Consider the following 11270-nt stretch of genomic DNA (forward strand, 5'->3'; position numbering starts at 1 on the left):
AGCGGGTAGTTGTGGTCTCTATACCACATACCACAGCGCATGTGGCACGAGCCACGGGGCACAACCCTTATGTTGACTTCATTTGATTAAAATGCACATGTTTTCTTAATCTTTAATGCACTTTTACACTTTGCTTCCGCTGTGTAGGGATTTATAGTTTAAGTAATTTATGAAATGATTTTGAAAATGTTTTATTTAAGATCCTAAACTCTCTAAATATTTGATTTTTATATGAATTAGTAGAGTGAGTGGAGGATCGTATGGTAATGTTAGTAAGGGCGTTACACTTGTTTTGCAATGCACCATGACATAGCACTGCTATCTTGATAGCACTCCAGATCTAGCTTTTGGGGCATGACATTTTGCTATTGGATGTTTGATTTGAGTGGTTCAAGTGTCCTTATATAGCTCTTTAAGCTTTCTAGCTATTGACACTAGTCTCACATTTAAATATTTAACCATTTAAAAGTTAGACACTTGAACCTAAATTAGTCCATTTTTCTTTCAAAACAACAATAAAGGTGCCCATACCCATGAAACTAACACCAAGAACCTTGAAACCAATTGAACCAACTCAAATGAACCACAAACAATCTAATTGCATAGTTAAATCACAACAATAACATTCCATAAAAAATTTAGCCATCAAAACTCCCTTTGGCATATGAGGAGTGGAAGAAAAAATTACTTTGTGTTGATTTGAAGAACCATGACAATGTATATCTTCCTCTTCATCCAATTTTAATATACCTGAAGAGTTGTAAAATAATTAACAAATCATTACAAAGAGATGTGCAAGAGCCAGGATATATGAGGAGTGGAAGAAAAATTACTTTATGTTTATTTGAAGAATCGTGACAATGTATATCTTCCTCTTTATCCAATTTTAATATGCCTAAAGAGTTATAAAATAATTAACAAATCATTATATAATCTACAATAAATATTTCAAAAACTAATAAATTAAATTCTATGAAATTATAACTTCTCAAAAATAGAGTATTGTTAACATCTAGAAGTTCATGTTATTTCATCACATTTTCCTTATATTCTAATCCATCTTAGTTCAATTGTATATGTTTTTATTGCCCAAATTAGGAAAATGTGTATTTTGTTTTAGGCTTGTGTTCTTAGCTTTCATTTGATATTTTTAGCCTAATTTCATATTATTTTGATTAAAATTTTGATTAGAACCATTTCTGGAGCTTGGTAGATGTTTTTAGAAGGCTTTTGGATGAAGAAATCAAGAGCAAAATGACTGATTTTCATTGGCTGTAAAAACAATGCAAAACTGCCAAGGTCATCCCAAAGTCGTGACTTTCGTTCGCGACTTTCACCGCTGTCAGAAAAATGCTGCATTTCATTTATCAGAAATTAGTTGGCTAAGATACATATAAGCTGAGAGCTTGACCCAGAATGCATTCTTCAGACTTTTAGACACTTTTGGAGCTTGGTTGTGCTAAGGTTTGGGCATTGGAAGAGTTGGGATCAAGAGATTGAAGCTTTGAAGATATTTGGAGCTCATTTTCTTTGGGTTTTCTATTCCTCTTCCCTTTCCTCTCTTGTAATCTAAAATGGGTCCACTTATTTTGTATATTTGTAGCTTGTGGATGATAATGAGTAACTAAACCCTTTGTTCTAGGATTATTTAGAACCCTTGTATAGATTAATACTATATTTCTCCTCTCTTTTTATGATTAATGATATATATGTGTTTATTTTACTCTTTCCTTAATGCTTCTACTTGATTGGCCACCATTGAGATGTTGGGTTCACTTAATTGATGCTTGAGAGAGTTAGGTTGAGTGTAGAATTTGGGTAAAATTGTGTAAGAACTTGATATTTGCATGTTGAATGGATGGTTTTGCTAGTAAGATAGAAATATACTTGCTAGCCTTGTATAGCCACATTAGGGTTGGTATTCAAAATTGAGTTTTACTAATTGTAACAAGAGATTGGGCAATTAATTTAACTAAACACTTGTTCATGAGAGAGCTTGTCCAAGTATTTTTAAAATCCTAGGTTAGTACTTATTTTCATTAAAAGCATTTATGAGAGGAGGTAATTTTGGTGTTATAAAATGCAAGGGGGATAAATAATACTAGGTCCTAAATTGTGTTTGAAGCTTGTGAGTCACTCACTTTTCTTTATTTTCTAGTGTTAGTTTTATTTGCAAAATCATTTCACCTAACTATGTGTAGCTCAACTTGATCAAATTTGCTTAGTCTTTTGTTTGATTATAGTTTTTAAACAAATCCTCGAGAGAACGATACTGATTTTATATTACTTGTTACGATCTGTGCACTTGTAGTGTGCAACAAGTATAGTAAGTTTTTTTAGTTCTATTGTTTATGAAAGAGAAATTTAGGACTATGGATGAAAATTCAGTAAAAAAAATTATAAAATGTATGATTATGTGCAATTACTTGGTATCTATCATGAATATGAGATCTATCAGAAATTGAATTGCTCTTTCAATATCTACAAGCACATAACAACCTTATTGTGCCATTGGGTGGGAATTAAAAATCATCAAGGAAGATGACACAAGGGGTGAGTGGGCATTGGTGATAAAGGGAGGAGCCGAAGAGAATGAGAGTTTTGTGATTTTTCTTGTCTTGATGTGGGAATGGAGCAACTGAATAATATTATAATTGAAAGAAAATCTCATGTGCTTTGTAACTACTTAATGTGATCGTGTGTTTGTGTAATTAGAATTTTAAAACTAAAAATAAGAAAAAGATTACAAGAAGTTATGATGATAGAAGAGTGGGGGAGAAATGAGGAAAAATAGCAATTAAAATAACTCATTTTAATTTTAAATATAATAATTTTTTAATATTTAAGAAGATTTGATAGAAAATCTAATGTGCATGTTGAAATTGTAATACTGTTATTATCTATAAAAAATTTTGGTATGCTGAAAAAAAATTATTTTTAGAAATTAATGTTGACATGGATAACTTATAATCATAACATTTTAAAAAATGCATACATGTCAAGTCTAGAAGATGGCTTGCAATTCTACTTTTATATATAAATATATAAATTTATTTAATTTAAAATATTATTATATTATTCATCATAACAAACAATATAGTATTTATCATTCTTATTTCTAACTTACCATGATCTATTGGTTTTTAAAAATAAATGTTTAATAATAAGATTAAGATTATGGGGAGTTACAATGCAAAGAGAGTGGGAGAGATAAGAGAGGAATGAGGAAAAAATTTATTAAAATAAATTAATTTTTAAAATAGAAAATTGAAATTAAAAAAAATAAGTTAATATAATTAAATGAAGTTGAAGTGGCGTATGTATTTGTAGCATATATATAAAAGAACAAAGACACGTGTTGAACTTGAAAAGCAGCTTGTAATTCCACTTATATAGAGAGAGAGAGGGAGAGATAACGATGATGTACAATGAGAGAGAGAGAGAGAGTGAGTGATACATAGGAATGAAAAGTATAGAGTTGACGGCTTTCATCTCTTTACTCTCATTCATTTTGCTCTCTCTCTATATTTTTTTCATTATAGCATACTTGAAATACTTTATTACATAGGATCCAAACTCCAGAAGAAGCAACTAATAATCAAAAGAAGCAAACTGAAGAAGTTGTTGGTTATTCTCAAAATGAGTCATATGAAGCTCATTCAAAGTCACCCATGCCTCTATTCCATCTTCATATTTTGAGGGCATCAAAATGATCACATTTCTGATCGGAACTCCAACAGTACAAACCCAAATTGGCTTTCCAAATCCAAATTCAACTTCATAGAACCCAAACCTTATCCAACTACTAAAGCTATAGCAAGGAACTCCTTTTTCCATCACCAAAACCTTCACTTCTTGTAGCGATTTAAGGACCTCAAAAAGCCCTATAGCATCCCCTTGAAGCTTAGTAACATAATCTTTATCAATCTTTTTTATGGTTTCCCTCACCACCATTGCCAAATCCTTTAGCTTTATCTCCTTTGATTTGTCTACTTCCATTAGTGGAGAAAATGCTTGTTGCCAGAGATTACCTTAAAACCAACAGGGAATAAATCCACCAACGAGGAATAAACCCAATACTATGAAGAGACAATTATGAAGTATAAAAAGTTGAAAATCTTGAATATTACATGAATTTATGAGTATTGAAATAATAGATATTATAAATTGTATAGTTAAAAATGGAATAATGCAACCAAGTTTCCCTTAGTCATTGATTTGATCCCTCAAGTTTAATTTTTTTATCAATTTAATCTCTTTACTTTAATTATTGATTTAGTCCTTATTCTTTAAAAATAAGGTAACACTATTAAAAGTTTTTGACATGAATAACAAAATTTTAATGGCAACCATGTAGATTCATGAAAATAGTATAATTATTATTTAAGTAGAAAAAATAGACTCTAAAATAAAAAAAAAACAGAAAGAGAGAGAATGAAATACAGTGTAAGGGGTTACATTGATAAAAAATTAATTTATTCTCATTTACTTACATATATATACTAAATCATCATTAATATAATTTATACATTATATTATTTTGAGAGTTAATTTATATTTTAAAATTTAAATGACTGACATGATAATTTAAAAAAATACAAGAGACCAACTTGGTAATAATTAAATTTAAGGGACCAAATCGATAATTAAGACAAACTTAAAAGGATTAAAAATTTTGTTATCCCATTAAAAATTTATGTGCTAGATGGTCTTATTACCTATGGTGGTCTCAGGCAAGGGAGGCACCATCCGGCTGCGAATGTTAACTGCATGTGACATCAGAGAATGATGACAAGCTCCTCCAGTAGCTTCCATGGCAGATTTCCATATCAGAGCTGTCACAGCTTCAACTCTGGTGGGTTGACGGTAGGAGTCTTCAGAAATTAATTTATCTCTAAGTTCCTGCAAGCTTTTGTCACTGAATAAAAATCTCCTTGTTGAGATATTCTTCTCACCCATCACTCGGCTTGTTGTGTTTATCTCTACTTCTTTTGCTTGGAAAAGCAAAGAAGCTTCCATATTAGGAGAAAAATCGTCAGCAGCAGCATCATTTTCAAGTTGTTTCATTGCTTTTTTTGACCAAGCTTGAAGGAACGAAGCTATCGTTGCTCCATCACATATATAGTGTGAAATACACACACCAATTGCTAAACTTCCGCAGCTAAACTCAGTAACTTGAACTTCCATTATATATGGATGTTCTTGATCATTCTCTTGTTTGGGGTTGTAAGGATCTAATGGAAGAAACAATTTGATCCCATTAAGTTTTGAATTTCTCTTGAGGAAATCTGAGAGCTTAACTGGGATTTTAGCCTCAAGATAAAGAGCACCTTGGTCATTGCAATCCACATGGACATTGCTTTTACCTCCTTTGAATCTTCCACAAAATAGGTAGTAGAGAGTGAGAACTTGTGAAAGAGAAGACTTTAACTTTTGGGATATTTTGGTGAAACAAAGATCATCATCAGAGGGAGAAGAAAAGAAAAGGACAACGGGAACGTAAAAAGAGCGAGGAGCTAATTGATCAAGGAGGGAGAGTTTGAAGTGTTGAAGATGAGATGGCGTTGGAGATGAAGGCGTTATGGTGTTTTTGGACACAATCTCAACTTTTGCTGCTTCTTCCATTGCTGCAAGAAAGCGGGTTTGGTGATTAGTTAAGGAAGCTTGAATGTCCAGCTAAGTTGGTGTGCTCTCTTCGATTTGGAGGAGGACCTATAAATAGAAGGGAAAAGGCACATTTTTGTTCCTAAAATATTCATCAACACCCCAAACTATTAGTTTAAACAATCTTGTCCTTAAAATAATTAAAATGAAATATTTTTGGCTCTGATGTTAAATTTTCTAATGGCCAATGCTAAAATCTTAGTTAGCATGCATCTTCTAATTGTCAACATTGTGAATTTGATGGCTAGAAAAAAAATGATCTGTTTTAATTACTTTAATGATAAAATTGCTCTGACCAATAGTTTAAAGTGTTGAATGTTTCTCAAAGAATATTTCAGAAGTAAAAATACACATTTATCCTTAATTAAAAACAACTTCAAAGGTAAGGCCCTTAGACATGAAAAGCATATCCATCACCCTCTCCATACTCTTTGATTCATATATATTGGTTTAAAACCCAATTTTATTCTTGTGTTTATTTTTCAAGAGCATTGGGCACCCTATACTTTTAAGTGGGACAATTTTTTCTTTAAAGAATTTTTTTGAGGTCCAAAAATACCCTTCTATTAGGAGACTATTAAGTTTTTTTTTTTGTGTGATGTGGATCTATGTGAGGCCCACATAATAACAAATAAGACTTTAACTATGTCTTTTGATACTAATATGCCCTTGAACTCTTTTTTCAGGAGCGCTAAGTATCTTAAAGTTTTTTTCTAAGAGCATTAGATCTCATGAAGTCATATTAAAATAAAATTTAATAAATATTGCTAAAATATTAAATATTTTAATATTTAATATTTTAAATATTATTATTTATAAATATTCATTCAAAATTTTTAAATTACTTTTTAAATATTAACAACTCAAATTAAAATTTTATAAATTTATAAATAATTTCTTATTTTTTATATATCGATCTTCAATTTTCTTTTCAAGACAATACTCAAATCGTTATACCTTTTGTACGATTCAGAACTTATTTATATTTTTAAATATTGGTTAAGTTTTTTAAATTTTTAGGTCAAATTCTATAATTTTTTTGGTCAACTAACATTCTTTGTCCAAAATATCACCCTACTCAAATTTAATAATTTAACAATATTGATTAAATGTTATTTTAACAAGACTTTAAGGTGCATAGTGCTCATATAAAAATATTTTAGAGTGCTCAATACTCCTAAAAAAATAATTTAAGAGCAACTTAGCATGAAAGGGTATTGTCAAAATCTTACATGTTACTATGCGTGAGCCCCATGCAACATCAACAAAAAATAGAAAAATTTAATGGTTGACTAATATAAGAGATTTTTTGTTCCTCAAAAAAATAATTTATAGGTCAAATTGTCTTACTTAACATTATAGAATATCCAACGCTCTTAAAAAATAAATATAGGAATAAAAATGGACTTTAACCCATATGCATTCTCCCTAGTTTAGATGAATTTTTTAACACTTTATATATACTTTTGAATAATATTCCTGTTTAAATTTATTAAATTATAAGTGAGAATGTATAAATACTTCTTGAAATTTACAGTTTTGTTTATAAATAAAAAAACATATGGTAATTTCTTTTATATTAAAAAAACATGGTAGAATACATTAAACTTACCCAGTAATCGATATTTGAAGTTTTGAACCAAGCCAGGCTTTCGGAAAACGTACGTTTATTGTCGTTGGGAAAAGTATTTCTCATTTAAGGCAGAAGTCAACAATGTGAATGAAAAATAAAAACAAAGTTTTGGGAAATGTATTTCTAAATAGTACAATGGACTTTCTCTCGCTGTCATATTTACATGCAGGTACGGACGTGTCAGCCTCCACATGTGACGATCCGATCCTTATCTGTTACCTGGGCGATGGACAATTATGTGAAGGCGAAGACAAAACTAACTAGTTCCTCACTTTCCGTTCCTGACACCTTGATCAAATTTTGTTAAACCGTGACCGAAAATGTAATACACATTTAAAATTTTTTTAATTTAAATAGAGATAAAATTAGAATTTTATTTTATTTTAAAAAAATTTAATAATTTAACCATATTTTTTTAGTTTCAGTGAGATAGCTAAAGTGTCTTATAATAAAAATGGGAGTAAATATCTTAATACCCAATCTTAGGAGCCCATTTGATTATCTATTTGATTCAATGGTCATATATTTCTATCTCATTTAGTAGTCTTATATCATTAAACCACATGAATAATTAAATGAATAGATTAGATTAAGTATGGAGAAATATATTGAGAGATGGTATGGAAATTATTCATAGCCACATATTTTTTTTTAAGGGGAATATATTATTCTTATTTAAAAATGATACAAGTAATTATATTTTTCGACCAATAACCCTTACAGAAGAATATGAGTTTAATTAAAAATAAAAAATATAGGAACAAGCCAAATTGGACATACCAACATTAATCGAATGTATTTTTGTTTTTTAAAATAGTAATATATATGTTGGATGTAAAGAGTTTTGTTTTTCAAAAGAGTAATATATATGTTGGATATATGATTATGAAGAGTCGATGACATAAAATTTATTGCTAAGACAACTAAAATTGGGAAAACTTCAGCTAAGGATCACTATAGACAATTAATTTTAGATGAATTCAATTTTTTTTTGAAATTTTAGTTCAATTTAGGAGAGAAAATTTAAAATAATTTTGAAGGTAAAAAAATCAAAATACTTTTCACTTATTATACAAAATCACTAATTATTAATTTTCTTACTCGACTTGTTAATTTATAAATATGAGTTGTAAATTATATAAGCTAACATATCAATAATTATATAAAACTTAACATCAATTTTTCAATTGTAAGAAGCATCAATTGTCAAATTTTTAACTTTACTTATTAATTTACTAACATCGTTTGTAAATTATTAACAGGTATTATAATTTACTAATATTGATTATAAATTACTGGCAGGTCTTATAATTTATAACTGATTTTAGTAAGTTCACAAGTAACATTAGCAAATTAATAACTAATGCTATTGATTGTCTAACAAATAAATGTAATTTACAAGTAATATTAATAAATTAATAAGTGTAATAAAAAAATTAACAACTAATAATTTTATATAATAAGTAAAAAATATTTTAATTTTTTACTATCAAATTTTTTTTGACTTTTCTCTTTTAGATTGAATTAAAATTTTAAACCCATCTAAAATTAATTTTTTTATCTTATTTTTATTTGAATATATCAACGAGAGGTGCATGCATGGTCAGTGCTTTATGTCCTTTGAATCTTCCGCAAAATGGGTGGTAGAGATAGGATGAGAACTCGTGAGTCGTGACAGAGAATAGAGATATGGGAAGGGTCCGTCTTATCTATAATAAAAATTCTACAATTAAATTTAATTATTTTTAAAGGTATGTATGAAAGGTATTGTTTGAAAAAAGATAATCCTTTAAATGATACTTAAATTTTTTAAAAAATTAATCTCATAATTGCCACCTATTGGGATATCTTGAAAAACTAAAAAAATAATCATTTTTAGTTTAAATAATAATATAAAATATATAAATATATTTTTCAACCATCTGATTGAAAACATAATTTCATTAAAAATAAAAAATATGAACAGGCCTAATTGTATAACGATCTTGATGAAATATTCATTCCTGAAGGTTTCTAAGAAACTCAAAAGATTGATCAAACTCAGCTAATATATGATCAGAACTCATTCTATGTCAATGTCAACACTAATTAAATATATTATCATTTTTAACAAAGTAATAATATAAGGTAGGAGGCGGGTATACAGTACAAAAGTGGGAAGAACGACAAACAGTTTCTTCCAAAATAATAATTTGATTCCACAAAACGTGATAATGCTTTCTAAATTTGAAAGGATCTAGTTATCATTAAAAATTTTAATGAAATAATAAAAATATCTCTTAATTTAAATTTAAAATGGTGAGAGAAAGTTGTATATGCATAAATTACTTTGATCAGTTACTGAACCAAAATTATCAATTTTAGAACAAAATTTGTAAATTAAAAAAAAACTTTATTGCACTTTGCTTATTAAAGAAAAATAGTGAAAGAAAGTTATAAATATTTAGACTATTTTAATCATTTGTGAAATTAAAGTTGTAAATTTTAAAATTAAAGTTGTGAATAAAGAACACTTTGTTGCACTTTTTTAAATTAGAGGGTATTTAAAAATAAATAAATTAGAGGGCATTTTTGTTTCTTATCAAAAACTTTAATGATAATTAAGTCTTTTAAGACTTAAAAAGCATTATCACATTTCACAAAATTGAATTGTTTTTTTTATATTTTAGAGAGATTTATCTGCCATTCTCTCATAAAAATATTTACAATAATGATATAATTTAACTTTTTACATATGATTATAATTATAATAATACATATACAGTATATATATATATATATATAAAATAAAAATGTATATATATCATATCGGGGAAGGGAGTGAGAAAAGAGGGAAGGGATGAGGACCCATGTTTGCTAGATCTTTATAAATTCAGTCTCATAAGTTCTTTTTTTTTTTTAATTGATCATTTTTTAAAATCCAGTCCTTATTCAACAGGTTTAGGGCCAGCTTAGTGAGACCATTTTTTTAAAAAAAAATAATTTTTTTAAATAAAATTCAACATTATGGCATCACAAATTAAAATTTCTTAAAATTCAAAATAAATAAAACAAATATCTTTTAGTCCACTCACTTTGTTCTCAAAAGAAAATAACCTTCCATTCTATCTTCTCCCATTTTTTATTCATTTTCTAATTCTTCTGCTTTAACCACTGACCACTAACCAGACTATGATCATCATTTGGTGCCATACTGTTGAATCTTGCACTTGAAGTAGAACCAGAGTAAGATTCTTTACTTGCACGATAGCATTTTGTATTATAATTACATAATTAGTTTTTATAATATCTAAATCGAATCTCAAAATAAATAATCAAAGAGAGACAAGTTATATTATGCTCAAATTGTATAGGGCTTGTAGAGTCCCTCAAACCCGAGCTATTTTTAATGGATTTAGAAGTCTAATTACACTAAAAACTTCTTTTTTAAAAAAAAAATTCAGTTACACTAAAAACTTCTAATTTTTCAAGTTCAAGCCCTTAAAGAAATGTGCTTAAATAGTTAGCTTATCAAGCTCGGTCCTTATTTTTGTCTCTGTCAAAAAATAATTTATATATTTACATGGATTTAAATTTAATATAAGACCTTATATCTTAGCAATTATAACTCATTTCATTAGAACCAATGGCTAACGATCATACCTTTCTTACTTTGGAGTGTGGCAAGATGAGAATATAATGCATTTTCCTAAGTTACTTACACCTCTAATCAATGATATATGTCAAACTCGCCTGTTAACTCTCTTAGGAAAGATTAATGCTGAGGAAGAAAAAGAAAGAGATTGCAGTAAAAACTACCAGAGACTTGATAAGGATTGAAAAAGAAAATTTGATTAATATTTTTTTTTTTAGTTTATGGTGCTTTCTGTGACACTGAGTTCTTGATCAAGGAAATCTGACATGCACGTTACTCGTATCAAAAATTCAAAGGAAATCCAATAAAGGTCAAGATAGATAAGACCAAAAATCTAGG

At 28.3% G+C, this 11270-nt stretch overlaps 1 protein-coding gene across 1 annotated transcript; it reads right to left on the minus strand.

Moving 5' to 3' along the window:
• Nucleotides 1-3591: 3591 nt before the first annotated feature.
• On the minus strand, nt 3592-5661 carry LOC129316508 (stemmadenine O-acetyltransferase-like). Its single transcript, XM_054960930.1, has 2 exons — nt 4719-5661; nt 3592-4031 (listed from the first exon to the last, which is right to left on the minus strand). The coding sequence occupies exons 1-2, from the start codon at nt 5623-5625 to the stop codon at nt 3592-3594; spliced, it is 1347 nt and encodes a 448-aa protein (XP_054816905.1). The 5' UTR covers nt 5626-5661.
• Between the last annotated feature and the right edge of the window lie 5609 nt (nt 5662-11270).

Source organism: Prosopis cineraria, unplaced genomic scaffold (assembly GCF_029017545.1).
Source record: "Prosopis cineraria cultivar Desert tree isolate PC_DT_omini unplaced genomic scaffold, ASM2901754v1 PC7, whole genome shotgun sequence".
Lineage (NCBI taxonomy): Eukaryota > Viridiplantae > Streptophyta > Magnoliopsida > Fabales > Fabaceae > Prosopis > Prosopis cineraria.

Coding starts and splice junctions, on each gene's coding strand:
- LOC129316508 (XM_054960930.1), bottom strand. CDS start 5,625: ATGGAAGAAGCAGCAAAAGTTGAGATTGTGTCCAAAAACACCATAACG. Junction 4,032..4,718: donor CTTGCCTGAGACCACCATAG/GTAATAAGACCA, acceptor GTTGGTTTTAAG/GTAATCTCTGGCAACAAGCA.